The sequence below is a fragment of the Tachyglossus aculeatus genome, chromosome 1, assembly GCF_015852505.1.
Source record: "Tachyglossus aculeatus isolate mTacAcu1 chromosome 1, mTacAcu1.pri, whole genome shotgun sequence".
Taxonomy (NCBI): domain Eukaryota; kingdom Metazoa; phylum Chordata; class Mammalia; order Monotremata; family Tachyglossidae; genus Tachyglossus; species Tachyglossus aculeatus.
This window is the reverse complement of record NC_052066.1, coordinates 169,660,703-169,677,244: the sequence shown is the minus strand read 5'-3', so window position 1 is coordinate 169,677,244 and position 16,542 is coordinate 169,660,703. Positions and strand designations below refer to the sequence as shown.

At 49.2% G+C, this 16,542-nt stretch overlaps 1 protein-coding gene across 6 annotated transcripts in view; it reads right to left on the bottom strand.

The window, feature by feature from the left end:
* Positions 1-2,174: 2,174 nt before the first annotated feature.
* The window catches only part of ZDHHC22 (zinc finger DHHC-type palmitoyltransferase 22), a 47,092-nt gene continuing 32,724 nt past the window's right edge, over positions 2,175-16,542 (bottom strand). For 2 of the 6 annotated variants that reach the window (XM_038766951.1, XM_038766264.1), the window contains 3 exons: positions 10,577-11,155; positions 5,297-5,424; positions 2,175-4,080 (listed from right to left, as the gene is read on the bottom strand). In XM_038766951.1, coding sequence (XP_038622879.1) covers positions 3,913-4,080; positions 5,297-5,424; positions 10,577-11,141 — 861 coding nt within the window. In that variant the 5' untranslated portion in view covers positions 11,142-11,155 and the 3' untranslated portion in view covers positions 2,175-3,912. Of the gene's footprint in view, positions 4,081-4,721; positions 5,425-10,576; positions 11,156-13,735; positions 13,966-16,542 lie in introns of those variants that run through there. The other 4 variants (XM_038767697.1, XM_038769896.1, XM_038769126.1 and 1 more) reach the window with 4 other exon arrangements.

Genomic DNA, 16,542 nt, shown 5'->3' with positions numbered 1-16,542 from the left:
ATGCTCTTGGCCCTGCCATTTCCTGATGAAACTCTGAGCCGTTCGTATCTTCTTGCTGTCCTCTCCCACTGTCACCTTGAAGGTATTTATAAACTGTGATTATGCCCTTCTCTTGTCCCCTGCCACCCCTTCTCACCGCCCAACCCCAAAGTCTTCTCTTTTCCCAGACAGTATAAATTTAGCCTCCTCAGATGTCTTCTCCTCTGAGCCCTGTGTCATTTTCATTACCTCTCAGGGTAGCTTCTGTCTTATTCTTTCATCAGGTGGCTTGGAAAGCCTCATGCCCCGGGTTTCAGCTGGGCACCAGGACAATGTGTTTTCTGATCACTTTCCTGATTATGCACGTCACTGTCTCTGATAGATGCAGCCCAAAATAGTAAGGACACTTTTTACTGTGCCTCACTCCACAGGCCTGGGTGCAGTTCCAAACTCTCCTCGACCTCTCTCTGACTTCAGTAAAGTATTTTGGCTCCAGTGCCTTGTCAGTATCTCTGAAAGGGTTAATCTCTGAAAGGGTTAATCACTGAACTCCTTTGAATACCTCTGCCCTTGGCTTTCTGAGAAATTCTGAGTAAGACTCTTCCTATCTCTGACTGCCTCGATGCAAAATGGCCGTAAATTTTCCTTGCCCTCTGCTTACTGCTAAGGGGTGTTGGGAGAATTAAACTTCGGATGAGGAAAAAAGTAAAGTAGTGGCTATGTCGACATTCATATAATAAAGCAGACTGTTTCCTGAATTTCAAAACTGTAGCTTTTGCTAAGTCAAAATTAGCTCCGAGTACCCCCGCTATTCATCTTCTCTCGGACCAGAATGGGGGGAGATGCCATAAAGGAATAAATGAGTCACTCCTCCCCATAGGAGCCTGGGCATGACGTCCTGTTGCTGTGAGGAGTCGTCTGTGATGAGGTGTGGAAAATGTTAGTGGTTGATTATAATAATAATAATAATTATTACTATGGCATTTGTTAAGCACTTATTATGTGCCAGGCACTGTACTAAGCGATGAAGTGGATACAAGCGAGTTGGGTTGGACACAGTCCCTGTCCCACATGGGGCTCGCAGTCTCAATCCCCATTTTACAGATGAGGTAACTGAGGCACAGTGAAGTGACTTGCCCAAGGTCACACAGCAGACAACTGGCAGAGTCGGGATTAGAACCCATGACCTTCCAAGTCCCAGGCCTGTGCTCTATCCACTACTCCATGCTGATTGGCTGGCGCTGGGGATTTTAGACCCATGGATTTCAGGCCTCAGGAAGGAGAGGCAATGAAGAGCCGATGTTATATTTGTTAAGCCCGAGGGATCCTGGGTGATACCCGAGGGTCCTTTTCCCCTCACTCAGCCGGTCAGAACAAGCATCTTTTTCCCATCTACCCAGAAATACCGCCAAACCACTTGTCAGGAAGATAGTATTTTTATGGACGAAGCCGTTTTGGCAGAATCAAGTCATTCTCTTTGGAATTGGAGAATAAAAGGAATTACGTTCCTTAGCATATGCTGATTTTTAGAGAGGGGCAGGATAAATGGGCAAGTGATTTGGGGGTGGAGTTTAAGAATGAGGAAAAATAGGGAGAAGGATCCTTGGTGTTTTATAAACATTTTGCCCCTAGGCCCCGAGGATCTTACATCATAATGGGATCGACGGGCAGATGCAGATTATGTACCTACAAGACCAACAAGCCATGAGATTCCGGAGGAAACAACAATTGCACATTTTCACTCTCAGAACACGGTGGCGGTGGCCCAGTTCAGAGGTCCCATTTTTTCAAACGGAAAGGTGGAGGCCGAGAGAGTTAAAGTTTTCTCGACCACAAGAAACACTGCAAGTCAGTGGAAGAGCCCAGAAGAGAAACCCAGGAGTCCCGTTATCCCGCCCAGATAGTTGTCCTGTCAACTTTTTCATTTCCATCCTAATAGAGGCATGGAGAAGTTAAGTGACTTGCCCAAGAGACAGACAAGTGGAAGAGGACCTGGGTTCTAATCCTCATTCTGCCACTTGACCTCCTCCCTGTCTTTGCCTATCCTCTAGCAGTGGTGAGGGGCATAGGGAGGCAGTGGACTGACCAAGGGGTGAGGAGGAGAAGCATGTGAGAGTCAGCAGTAGCATGTGAGGATTAGCCTGAGCACTGCAGAACAGCTGACAACCATAACATCCAGATGGCAACTTAAAAAATAAAAACAAAAAAACCAAACACTTTATTGTTGCTCATTGATGGAAAGACAGTGTCACGTGTTGGAATGCTGCTCTGTTCCTGTGCGAGGCTTTATCTGCCGGGGCCCCGCCTCCTCTTCCCTTTGCTCCCTGCTTCTTGTGCTCGCCCAGATTCGCTGTGATCACTCATATCCACGGGTCGCTTTTCCCAGCTGGTCCCAAAGCCTGAGATGAGTTTGAAGGTTTCGCCACGGGCAAGAGGGCCGAGGCTTTCTCAGACTTCTCTTCCTCCCTTGGCAGTCAAGGTCTGGGAAGCTCAAGGTGGCCGAGGGTTTCCGGAGGGGAAAGGACACCACTGATCACTCTTCTCTGCTCCAACGTGATGAAGAGCTGTGCCAGGAGCGTCCCCATGTCTCGGGCCAAAAAAGAGCTCCCCACAGTATCAAGACCAACAAGACTGGCAAGCGACTCCAAAGCAACCCCGGACTCATGGCCTGGGTTCTGATGCAGTTGAGGATCGGCTAATGCACATCCTTGGGAAAATGGGGTTGTAATCGAGAGAGTTTGTTGGTTAATTTCACTTCTAATGAACTCTCCCAAGCGCTTAGTTCAGTGCTTTGCACACAGTAGGCCCTCCAGAGATGCTGTCGGTTGATGGGTGCAGAATATCTGGGGATCCTTTGAATTACTACTTCTCAACTCTCGGTCAAACACTCCTGATGTTTGAAGTTCATTTTAAGGGAAATGCTGACAAAGTGAACCTATAAAAGCTGGCCTGAGACCCTTTATGGGTTTGAAATCTCTAGAGATAGATTTAGGCCAAAGTATTTTGGAGACTAGTGCACAATAACTGCAAAGCCTATTCTAACCTTTGTTGCTATATTTGGAATTTCTCTCTCTTTTCCGTGTGGATCGCAATGTCTTGAACAAGATCTGTGTGGTTTTGCTATGGCCCCTCTGTTGTCCACATCCATCTGATTTCCCCTTGGGTATCCCTAAGGGTCTTACCAACTGCCCTCTGCCACCTAGGTGCCCCATTAGATTCACTGACCACATATGTACCACAAATCCCACCCTCTCCAGAGCCTCATCTTTCTTCCACTGGAGCCAGCTCTGCACTCTTGGGTATCTGTCCACCCTGATTATGGTAAGGGTTAGGGCTACTACAATACTTGGCACGTGGTAAATGCTTCACAAGTACCATTTTTGTTATTATTATTTGGCATGCAAACAGAAGGTTCACCGACAACCTCCATTCTCTCCTCACTGGATCCTTCCCCACAGTCATGCTGTCTCATTACCCCTCAGAGTGATCCTCCATAAATCCTTTTGACTCACATCTTAATCCAACATCACATCCCTCTCACCTCCTCTCAGCATCGTCCAGGACCATCTCCAGTCTGGTCTTCCTATGTACCTTCCCCAGTCGCAACTTAATCTAAACAAACAAACACACACACACCCCTCTTTCCTTGTTTCTGTGCCCCACTGAATTTGTGAGTTGCAGCTTTTCAAAGCCTCCCTCTCTGGATCCCCCTTCCTGCCCACGTAGGATCACCCTGCCTCTTCCAGGCACTTTTTGCTCCTCAATCTCCCATCCTTTCGTACACACACACCCAACCTAACCATCTCCACGCACTTTCACAGCTCTCTCCTGTGTGCTCTCACACCCTCCCACCCACAAATCCAACCACCCACTCATTCCCTTGTCCTTTTTCTCTGAACACACACACATATGGGTGTGCACACACACACACCCCTATACCCCTCCCTTACTCAACTTCTCATCTACTTTTCCATCCTGTGTTTGTCTTTCTCGGTTGCTCCAAGCTGCCTCTTGGTAAAGGTGTGAAAGCAGCCAGCCCGGGGAAAATACTGTTGGAAAGGAGAGAGATGGGGGTGGGAAGGAAGCGGGGGGTTGGGGGAGCTGGAGGGGAGAGAGAGCAGTTTTAAAATGATGGTTCCTGTTCCCTGGTTAGCAATCCCTGGAGCTCTCCCTAGATTAAGCTGGGTAGGGAAGCAAGTGGGGTCTTTTTTTTCTGGAAATGGAAACACTCGTGGATACTCCATTATAGTGCTGTGAAAAGGAGTAGACAGGCCTGTTGGGAGTTGTTGGGAGGAAGGAGGGCAGCCTTATTCCACCGCCTGATGAATAAGAGCCAGTGACTGGATGCCTTGCAATGCTATTTGAAAACATTTTCCTGTCTCAAAATCCCATCGGCCCAGGAAGTCCACCAACCTCCTCCCTCACCTCCCTGGTGGAGCTCTGGTGGTTTCTAGAGCCAAATTATGGTCACAGCAACTGTAACATATCAGCATCGGGTATGTGAGGAAGGCATCGAATAATAATAACCGTGGTATTTGTTAAATGCTCGCTATGCGCCAAGCACTGATCTAAGTGCTGGGGTAGATACAAGATGATTAGATCCCACATGGGGCTCACAGTCTAGGTAAGGAAGGAGAACAGGGATTGAATCCCCATTTTGCAGATGAGGGAACTGAGGCACAGAGTCACGCAGGAGACAAATGGAAGAGCCCAGGATTAGAACCCAAGTCTTCTAGCTCCCAGGCCTGGGCTCTCTCCACTAGGCCACACTGCTTCTCATCTGAGGGAAAGGTAGGAGGGGGAACAGCCAAAGGAGAGGCACATGAGGAGAGGGGGTGGCAAGCCTGTTTGCATTCTTCCCTAATAATGCCGGTGACAGTTTTTTTGGGGGGTAGATAAGTACAGGAAAGTATCTGGATCAGAATGGTTCCTGCCCAGCTACATCGTGAATGTTGATATCTTGATAGTTCTTGCTATTTCTACCTATCTACTAGACTTCAGTCTGGGAGGTTGAGTGTTTTCCTTTCCCAACGACTGGGTGCTCAGGCAGATTATAAATGGAGGCAGAAGAGTGCGCCTGTGTGTGGGAGGTGTATGTGTGTGTGTGAGAGAGAGAGGAGCGAGAAAAGGAGAGAACTAGAGAGAGATAAAGAGAGGAGAGAGAGCCAGTTTGGAGCTGCTATTTGTCTTTCTGCTGGTGGTAGTCACTCCCCACGTTGAGCACTGGAATCAGGAGCCCCAGAAGCCACCTCTTCCCGAAGACTTCCTGCAGATTCCTTCTCCAGGGGCGGGCACGCACTACCAGGCCCTTCCGCACCTGATGGCGGGTTTTCCCTCGTAGTATCAACAGGAGCTGATGGCAGCAGAAACCAGCGCAGGCCAGTCCGATCCCAAACCAGAGGTACAGCATAAGGATGACGAACATCTCGGAACCAAGGACAGCTCCTGTACAGGAAGGAAGGAGGAAGGGGAAAGACACAAGAACATTTTATTCAACCAGGCCACGTACTGCTACATTACCCATTCAGGCGCGTTCCTCTAGGAGATTAATGGGAAAGAGAGCGAGAGAGCTATAGTTTGAGGCGAATGCAGTGCTGCAGCAGGGGAAGAAAAGAAATGAATTAGCTCCCCTAACTTTATTGTCACCGTGTTGCTGTGATCTTTGGGGTCCTTTGGGGTGTAGGGGTTAGGGGCAAAGAGAGTCTGCTTAAAATGGTAAGAGATCCACCACGCGCCGACAGTCCTTAGCATTCCCACGCAGGCCAGGGTCACTACGGCCGACCCCGAAACGGGAGCCGGGGAAAGCGAGTCTGCCAATTGAGCCGGGGGCCGAGACCGTGGCCCGAAAGGATAATAGAGGAAGTCTGTTTCAGGGTGGCCGGGAGCCAGCTGCGAGGCGGCCGGGTCGGCGGAGATGAGGAGTCGAAGCCGTGGTGTTATTTCCCTGAGGAGTTGAGAGTGCTTACTACTATTGTCTGGCCCCTGCTTTTCAAGGAAACTGGCAGCTTAATCGAAAAGAGAACGTTATCACCAGAAGGACAAATAGCCACAGCTTTGACCTTAACCACCCCTGTGATCTTAGTCCCAGAAAAGATGAATGAACAATTATTGACATTAGGATGAAGTCAGGAAAAAACAGCAGAATCAGCTGATTACTTTGACCAACGCTGATTTCCCCTACCTGAAATCATTATATTGGAAGAGACGTCAGAAACCATCTGGTCCAGTCCCCTGCCTTCAAGCAGGACTCTCCAGGAGAGAGTCAACACCCTTCTTCATTATCTCCAAACTCTCTGAGGCAGAAAGTTGCTCCTTGAACTTATCTGTTAGCTGCATCACGTGGCCCTCCATGACCCTTTGAGATGGGCAGGAGGTAATTATTCTGATTAGGAAGTGGAGGCTATAAGAGTAGTGCTAGAAATAGTCTTATTTCTAGAGAACCTACTGAGAGCAATGCGTTGTCTGCTATTTTTTTCTGCCCACAGGACTCTCCCACTCTTCTGGGATCCATTTGGTTGGGTTTTAGCTGTGGCAAAAAAAAATATTCTGGTTCATGTGAGACTATCTCACAGGCTTAGTTTGACTTCAGTCTTATCAAGACGCTCCAAGTTGAATACAGTCAACTGCTAGGTTCCATTGTAAAGAATGGGAAACAGGAGTTCAGGAAGGGGCAAAGTCCCGGGATCGCTTATGTAGTGTAGGAGGGAGCAGAGTGCAGGAGAACTGACTCCGCCATCCCAAAAGAATTTCTGTTGAAATCAGTCAGTGGTATTTATTGAGCGCTTACTGGGAACAGGACACTGTACGAGGGTTTAGAAGAGTACCATACAACAGAACCGGTAGGCACGTTCCCTGCCCACAACAAGCTTACAGTCTAAATGATTCTAAAATGCTTATTTTTTTCCTAGGGCTCTCATTTCATTATTATTAATAATAGTAATAATAATAATGGTGTTTGTTTTAAGTGCTTACAGTGTGCCAGGTACTGAATTAAGCACTGGGGTGGACACCAGCAGAGCAGGTTGGACACAGTCCTCATCCCAGGTGGGGCTCATTGTCTCAATCCCCATTTTATAGATGAGGTAACTGAGGTCGAGAGAAGTGAAGTGACTTGCCCACGGTCACACTGCAGACAAGTGGTGGGGCCAGGATTAGAACCCATGACCACCTGGCTCCCAAGCCTGTGCTCTATCCACATTAGACCGTGCTCATTCCTAGTCCCATGAGGTTGTGGTTTCCTGCCTCTTAGCATGTGGCTTAGAAGCTGCCTGTTCATCTGACTGGTTCCAGAATAGGGTAGGGAGTCTTATGAAGGAGGGAAGGGACCAGCGTTGGCTTTGTGTGCTAATTATTCTCCTTATCTCACATACATTCCTTGGTAACAGGGTATTTTTGCCAGGCAGGGACTAAACAAATAAAGCTGTGAGGAGAGCTGGACTGCCTTCCATCTGGCATTTAGAGGGTCTCCTTCCATTGGCACCGGGGAGGAAAGGAGTCATTCTAGCTTTGATTCCGAAGGCAGTGTAATTCCTCTGACCCACTTAATCCCTTGTCAATTCCAGTTCAAGATGGACCAGCAGATAGGAGGGACACGAACACGTTCCAGAGGGAGAGGTAGAGCTGTCAGCCCTCCCTCCCCCCGACTCCTTCGGGCCTAACGGTGGTCCGAAATGCTGAACAAGGAGGCGTGGATGGTAGATGGGGGTTCATACACACGGTCTGTGGACCTCAGAAGGATCAGAACAGATAAACGGGTGCAGCTGGGCTTTGTTCCCTCATTCTGCTCTGCCAGACCCTCCAGGGACAGTTGTGTTTGGACGGGCCGAGCTAGGCTAAGCTTGTTTACTATATAACATGTGGGGAATTGAGCCACGGGAAGCAGGAGTTACTGGGTTCTTTTCATGGTAAAAAGAGTAATTTCTGCTTCCGCTGGCTCCATCCCCCACATGGTGAAAACAGATTTCCGTGAGTCACTGCGGCAGAGCAAGGCCTAGGAGAAAGAACAGAGATCTGGGAGCCAGGGGGCCTGGATTCGAATCCCAGTTCCACCACTGGGCCGCTGCGCGATCTCGGGCGAGTCACAACCTCTCTGGGTCTGTAAAATGGAGGTGAGATAGATTGTGGGACCCGCATGGGACGGCACCTGTGTCAGATATGTTAATCGTGTATCTGCCCCAGTGCTTATCACAGAGTAAGTGCTTAATAAATGGTATAATCATGATGATTATTAACTTCATCTCTAGTTCAGATTATCCCAGTGACCAGCTTTCTTTTAAGGCTTCCAAGGGTAACCAAGAGCCACTGCCTCTGTATCACTTCCTCTGTTCCAAAGAGTGAAGTCCCACAGCATCCCAGAGAAAAAACGTGTTCTTCCACCCCTATTTTACGGACGAAGAGGCAGAGGCTGATAGAAAGGAGACCGCTTGTTCAGTCAGACCTGAATTACAAGGGCCAGCCGGTCTCTCTAAAAAGATGACGGTCTGTCTACCTCATAAGGACAATGATGAGAACTTCTGTCTTTCACTCACCTCACATGCTAAATGGCCCCTTTCAGATCAGTCCCGTTTCCTCCCCACCAACGCCTCCACCCAGCCACTCTCACTTCTATTCCCCTAGACCGTGTGTGTCACCAGACTGTGTCACAAAACCTAAATTTCTCCTAGAAAAAAATACTGCGAGCCAGAGTCTGACTTTCACATTCTTGTACTTGTTTCCTCCTTCTTCCTTCAAAATGAGAGAAGCAAGCTGGTTGGAGGGAACGTTTAGGGGCTTTTCCCTTCCTCTGGAATAAGAGGACAGGGGAAATGAGGATAAGAGATGGAGAGGAGAAGATGAGAAATTCAGAGATGGTGAGAGAGAGAGAGAGAGGATGAGAGGAATGAGAGTGTTGGGGGCCAAGGGAGGGGATGGGGGAAATCTCTCCCATCAAGAAGGAGAGTGAAGAGATGAGCTAATTGGCTTATGCCTCCGATGCAGGAGAGTGAACAGGCCATGTGGAGAATCCTTAGCCATCTGTAGGAGAAGCTCCACATTTGTTCTCCCCAGTCTGCTCTTTAAGTGCCCGCAACCATCCGAATGCAGCACCACCCTGTTCTTCCACTGACATACTGGCTCAAGATGAGGGGTACTTTTTTCCACTTTTTTTTCCCCAGAACTTAGTAAATTATGAATAGATCTCTGGTTGCCCTCTGGAGTGGTTCCCAGTCTCTTTCTTATCATTAAAAGAGGATTATTTCAGGATCCTCCCTTTGAAATAGTCATTTTGAACGATTAAACTGCTTCCAAAAGGAAACTTGATTTCAGCCTCACGACTTTCTCCCATCTCTGCCCTCGCTTTTTCCCTCTTTCCCAACCCCACACTCCTCCTCCTCACTGTTACTTCAGCTAGTTGAGTAGTAGCAGCCCCTTAAGCCAGGGTAAAATGCAATCTCCTTAAGTGACAGGTGAAGGGAGTCTCAGGAGGTCTGTGACTTCTAGCTCCTGCACTGCTATTGTCTTCCCTGTGACCCTTGACCCAATGGGAAATGGGAGCTCTACTTCCGTGTCCCGGAGAGAAACGATGCCACGATGCCCTGCAAGAAGTCATATAGCAACATGGAAGACAAACATGATACCGAGCTGAGGGCTGAACTGGTCTCGACGACCTTCTCTTCCCTCCCTCTGGCATCCTACACCCATCCAGAAGAACGGGGCTTTCATTCTAAGTGGAAATAGCCCCCAGGAGGCCTCCGTTTTCAGCATCTTTGGGCCACCACAGTGATATTTTCCCTGAAAAGGTCCCTTTCTGAGTTGTTCTATGTTTATGGGAGTGAGGTTGGAGGCAGCCTGCTGGTGGAGGGGTCTCACCTGTCCTCCCTCGCCACTCAGGAGCTGATGGTCAGCAGGGATGTGGGGGTTGGAGAAGAGACTGGTCCCTTCCCCATTTTCCCTCCAAACCTGACTCTAACCACATCCTTTCCCCAACCTTCTTTCAGGAAAGCGAAGCCCAAAAGGGATCCAGAGCCGAACAGCGGCCACGGAAGGTGCGGAAGCGGTCTCAGCGGCCACAGCGAGAGCAGCCCCAAGCAGCCTCCTCTGAAACACGCTGTTTGCAGTAGCGTTTGACTCAGGACGATGCACTCTCAGGGTCTGGACACTCACCTGCCTGAGGTGAGCACCTTCGTCAGGTGAGTGCCTAGACTTGCCCTCCCTTCACTTAGGCCCCACTGCCGGTTTGCGCTCCTGCTCTCTAACAGGACAGAGAGGAGGCAGAAAAACACAGCTTTAACCCAGCCTGGGTTTGAACACCCACCTATTCGGGCATCTGCCCCCGACTTCCAGAGGGAAGGAGAGAGCCACAGGGCTGGGGAGGCGGTAGGCCAGAGGAGGGTGGTTGGGTAGAAGAGGATTTCTTTTGCTCCGCTGGGACGGCCCGGTGCCGTATTCACCCCCCCAGTTACCGACACGATCCCTGCAAGACCAACTTTTTCCACTGGCTGGAATCCGGAGGAAACTGGGTATCGTCTACCCCGTGGGGCCATGCAGGAAGGACCCCAGAGCCAGAGAGTGTCCCAAGAGCCGGTCGGGGGGGAAAGGAGGATGGATGACACCGACGTACCTGAGAAAAACTGGCTGACGGAGTGAGGCAGGAGCGTGAGGAAGGCCAGAGGGTGGGCGAAGGAGATGGAAAGGACGGTCGAGATGTAGGCCGCGCCGACCACCGTGGAGTACAGGCAAGCCAGGGAAGTATAGAGGCAGAACATGATGAAGTTACGCATGTTCCTGCCACCGATACAGTTGCCTGTGAAGAAACAGTGATGGTCGTGCCTCAGGGTCGCTCGCGAGCAGAGTCTGCAGAAGTGAGTGCCAGCCCCGTGGGCGAGGGGCTTCCTGCTCCCCTCTCCCCTCCCCGCCACCGGTCCAGCCCCGCCGGCCGCCGGGTTCCCGCAGGTGCCCGGGTCCTCGGGAGAGTTCCGGATCACGAGGATGTAGTTGCCCAGGGCGTTGGCAGAGAGGAAGAGGAAGAGGGCCCCGTGCAGAAGAGCCGGAGAGAAAAGTGGGGCCGCCGAAGGGTCCTCGAACATGCTGGGCAGGAAGAGGAACAGCTGCAGGATGAAGGTTACCAGGGAGATGCTCACGAAGTAAGCCGGAGCCACCAGGTTGAGCAGCCTGAGGATGAGCATGGTAGATCACATTCCTGCAGAGAGGCAGAGGGGGGAGAGGGAAGCGCTGTCACCGCCTCGGAGGGATGCAGCCCCTTCCTTGCCGAGCAGATCGGCCGCAGAGCAGCCCCGTCGCCCTCCTCCCGCCTCCTCTGCCTCTGCTAGCCGCCCGAGTCCGCACCTCCCCCTGCCCTAGGCGCTCTGCTCCCCCGACCCCCTCCGGAACCGCTCAGGAACCCCCTCCCCGGACCCAGGCGACCGGGCTCCCCACCGTTACGGATCTGCATCCTCCCAAGGCGCCCCCCGAGCTCCAGAAAGTGGGGCTCCCGGCCCAGAGCTCTCCGGAGTTGTGCGTGTACGCGGGTCCGGATGGGTACACAGACACCATCCAGACACACGCGCGCGTACGCACCACTGCAACTCGCTTTAATCGATTTGCCAAAAAAAAAAAAAGAAATCAACGCACATACACACTCACCCCCGCGTGCTAAAGCACCTGTATCGACAGGTCTCTCTCAGCTCCATCCCCCGTCCCCTCCGGCACGTGACAACATCTGGTCCTTTTCCTGGCAAAAAGCATTCTTTCCTGCCTGGTGTTTATCTGTCTGTCTGTCTATCTATCTATCTATCTATCTATCTATCTATCTATCTATCATCTATCTATCTATCTATCTTTCTTTCTTTCTATCTATCTATCTATCGGCTCACAGCAGCGTGGCTCAGTGGAAAGAGCCCGGGCTTTGGAGGCAGAGATCATAGGTTCGAATCCCAGCTCCGCCACTTGTCTGCTGTGTGACCTTGGGTAAGTCACTTAACTTCTCTGAGCCTCAGTTCCTTCATCTGTAAAATGGGGATTAAGACTGTAAGCCCCACATGGGACAACCTCATTAGCTTGTTTCCCCTCCCCAGCGCTTAGAACAGTGCTTTGTACATAGTAAGCGCTTAACAAATGCCATCATTATTATTATTATTATTCTTTCTATCTATCTATCTATCTATCTATCTATCTATCTATCTATCGGCTCACAGCAGCGTGGCTCAGTGGAAAGAGCCCGGGCTTTGGAGGCAGAGATCATAGGTTCGAATCCCGGCTCCGCCACAGGTCTGCTGGGTGACCTTGGGTAAGTCACTTAACTTCTCTGAGCCTCAGTTCCCTCATCTGTAAAATGGGGATTAAGACTGTAAGCCCCACATGGGACAACCTCATTAGCTTGTTTCCCCTCCCCAGCGCTTAGAACAGTGCTTTGTACATAGTAAGTGCTTAACAAATGCCATCATTATTATTATTATTATTCTATCTATCTATCTATCTATCTATCTATCTATCGGCTCACAGCAGCGTGGCTCAGTGGAAAGAGCCCGGGCTTTGGAGGCAGAGATCGAAGGATCGAATCCCGGCTCCGCCACTTGTCTGCTGGGTGACCTTGGGTAAGTCACTTAACTTCTCTGAGCCTCAGTTCCCTTGTCCTGTAAAATGGGGATTAAGACTGTAAGCCCCACATGGGACAACCTCATTAGCTTGTTTCCCCTCCCCAGCGCTTAGAACAGTGCTTTGTACATAGTAAGCGCTTAACAAATGCCATCATTATTATTATTATTCTATCTATCTATCTATCTATCTATCTATCTATCTATCGGCTCACAGCAGCGTGGCTCAGTGGAAAGAGCCCGGGCTTTGGAGGCAGAGATCATAGGTTCGAATCCCGGCTCCGCCACAGGTCTGCTGGGTGACCTTGGGTAAGTCACTTAACTTCTCTGAGCCTCAGTTCCCTCATCTGTAAAATGGGGATTAAGACTGTAAGCCCCACATGGGACAACCTCATTAGCTTGTTTCCCCTCCCCAGCGCTTAGAACAGTGCTTTGTACATAGTAAGTGCTTAACAAATGCCATTATTTTTATTATTATTATTCTATCTATCTATCTATCTATCTATCTATCATCTATCGGCTCACAGCAGCGTGGCTCAGTGGAAAGAGCCCGGGCTTTGGAGGCAGAGATCATAGGTTCGAATCCTGGCTCCGCCACATGTCTGCTGGGTGACCTTGGGTAAGTCACTTAACTTCTCTGAGCCTCAGTTCCCTCGTCTATAAAATGGGGATTAAGACTGTAAGCCCCACATGGGACAACCTCATTAGCTTGTTTCCTCTCCCCAGCGCTTAGAACAGTGCTTTGCACATAGTAAGCGCTTAACAAATGCCATTAGTATTATTATTATTATTATTCTATCTATCTATCTGTCTGTCTGTCTGTCTGTCTGTCTGTCTATCTATCTATATCTATCTATCCATCCATCCATCCATCCATCCTGCCGCTTGTCAGCTGGGTGACTTTGGGCAAGTCACTTCACTTCCCTGGGCCTCAGTTCCCTCATCTGTAAAATGGGGATTAAGACTGTGAGCCCCCCGTGAGACAACCTGATCACCTTGTAACTTCCCCAGCGCTTAGAACAGTGCTTTGCACATAGTAAGCGCTTAATAAATGCTATTATTATTATTATTATTATTATTATTATCTATATATATATATAATATGTAATGATAGTATCTTTTCCAGCCCCCCACCCCAAATCTCCTGCAAGACGCGATTAACCCATCCGAAGCCACAGATCGCTCACCTGCACCGGTTGGGGATTTTTTTTTTTTTTTAGTTTTCCCGGATCACCGAGGGAAGCAGCAGGGCAGACAGATCTCTCCCGGGGGTCCCGAAGAGTGGAAGGGCAAGAAGGGCCCGGGGCTTCTTGGAGAAGTTTGGGGGCGCGGGCAAAAAGTTCCGGAGCCGGGGGCCGGGGACGTCCCTTTGCTCGCAAGCTGGAGAGCTCGCCAAATGACCTTGAAGTCACCTTGCTCGGTGCCCACTGAAGGCGAAGGCGTGGGCGCTGCGGAGTGCCAAGGGGGATGCCCCACTTGCCAGGCTTCTGGGCCACGTTGTTGCTGCCCTTTGGGCCGGACCTTCCCCGCGGAGAGGAGGGGGCCCAGCTGGGCAGTGCCAGTCCGGACCGCTGTCCGCTCAGCACCGATGCCCGGCCCGTCCTGGGAGTGTCCACCCCATCCCGGCTAGCTCTCTTCCTCCCTTCAAGGCCCTGCTGAGGGCTCACCTCCTCCAGGAGGCCTTCACAGACTGAGCCCCTTCCTTCCTCTCCCCCTCGTCCCCCTCTCCATCCCCCCCATCTTACCTCCTTCCCTTCCCCACAGCACCTGTATATATGTTTGTACATATTTATTACTCTATTTATTTATTTATTTTACGTGTACATATATATTCTGTTTATTTTATTTTGTTAGTATGTTTGGTTTTGTTCTCTGTCTCCCCCTTTTAGACTGTGAGCCCACTGTTGGGTAGGGACTGCCTCTACATGTTGCCAATTTGTACTTCCCAAGCGCTTAGTACAGTGCTCTGCACACAGTAAGCGCTCAATAAATACGATTGATGATGATGATGTCCCACCGGCCGAGCCCCTGCGCCCACCACCGCCTCGGACTGGGCCGCAATCAGTCGGAAAGACAATCCTCCACGCGCTCTAAGGGCTCTCAATCAATCAATCAATCAATCAATCAATCGTATTTATTGAGCGCTTACTGTGTGCAGAGCACTGTACTAAGCGCTTGGGAAGTACAAGTTGGCAACATATAGAGACAGTCCCTACCCAACAGTGGGCTCACAGTCACCCCTTGCCCCCCTCTCCATCCCCCCCGTCTTGCCTCCTTCCCTTCCCCACAGCACCTGTATATATGTATATATGTTTGTACATATTTATTACATATTATTACTCTATTTATTTATTTATTTTACTTGTACATATCTATTCTATTTATTATATTCTATTTAAGTGCTCAATAAATACGATTGATTAATGTCTGCTGTGTAACCTTAGGCAAGTCACTTAACTTCTCTAAGCCTCAGTTCCCTCACCTGTAAAATGGGGATTAAGACTGTGAGCCCCACGTGGGACAACCTGATCACCTTGTATCCCCCCCAGCGCTTAGAACAGTGCTTTGCACATAGTAAGCACTTAATAAATGCCATAATTATTATTATTATTATTATTATTATTATTATTATTTTATTAATATGTTTGGTTTTGTTCTCTGTCTCCCCCTTCTAGACTGTGAGCCCACTGTTGGGTAGGGACTGTCTCTATATGTTGCCAACTTGTACTTCCCAAGCGCTTAGTACAGTGCTCTGCACACAGTAAGCGCTCAATAAATACGATTGATTGATTGATTGATTGATAGAAGGACTCGGGAGGATTGCCAAGTTGTGGAGGGCGTTGGAGAACAGGAGTGATGATGATGATATTTGTTAAGTGCTTACTATGTGCCAAGCACTGTTCTAAGCGCTGGGGTAGATACGAGGTGATCAGGTTGTCCCACATGGGGCTCACAGTCTTCATCCCCATTTGACAAATTTATTACTCTATTTATTTTACTTGTACATATTTACTATTCTGTTTTAATAATGATGGCAGTTATTAAGTGCTTACTATGTGCAAAGCGCTGTTCTATGCACTGGAGAGGTTACAAGGTGATCAGGTTGTCCCACAAGGGGCGTTCAGTCTTAATCCCCATTTGACAAATTTATTACTCTGTTTATTTTACTTGTACATATTTACTATTCTATTTTAATAATGATGGCATTTATTAAGCGCTTACCATATGCAAAGCACTGTTCTATACACTGGGGAGGTTACAAGGTGATCAGGTTGTCCCACAAGGGGTGTTCAGTCTTAATCCCCATTTGACAGATTTATTACTCTATTTATTTTACTTGTACATATTTACTATTCTATTTTAATAATGATGGCATTTATTAAGCACTTACTATGTGCAAAGCACTGTTCTATGCACTGAGGAGGTTACAAGGTGATCAGGTTGTCCCACAAGGGGCGTTCAGTCTTAATGCCCATTTGACAGGTGAGGGAACTGAGGCACCAAGAAGTGAAGTGACTTGCCCAAAGTCACACAGCTGACAAGCGGCGGAGCCGGAATTAGAACCCATGACTTCTGACTCCCAAGGCCGGGCTCTTTCCACTGAGCCATGCTGATTCAATCGATCGAGCCAGCCATGCTATGTAATAATAAGTATGGCATTTATTAAGCACTTACAATGTGCAAAGCACTGTTCTAAGTGCTGGGGAGGTTACAAGGTGATCAGGTTGTTGCACGGAGGGCTCACAGTCTTAATGCCCATTTTACAGATGAGGTAACTGAGGCCCAGATAATTTAAGTGACTTGCCCAAAATCACACAGCTGACAATTGGCAGAGCCGGGATTTGAACACATGACCTCTGACTCCCAAGTCCGTGCTCTTTCCACTGAGTCACGCAGCTTTTCTACTGAACTGTATGTGTACCGAAAGCTTATTAGGTACGGAGCCCTGGACTAGCGATTAGTATGATGCTTTGCACACAGTAAGGGCTTAACA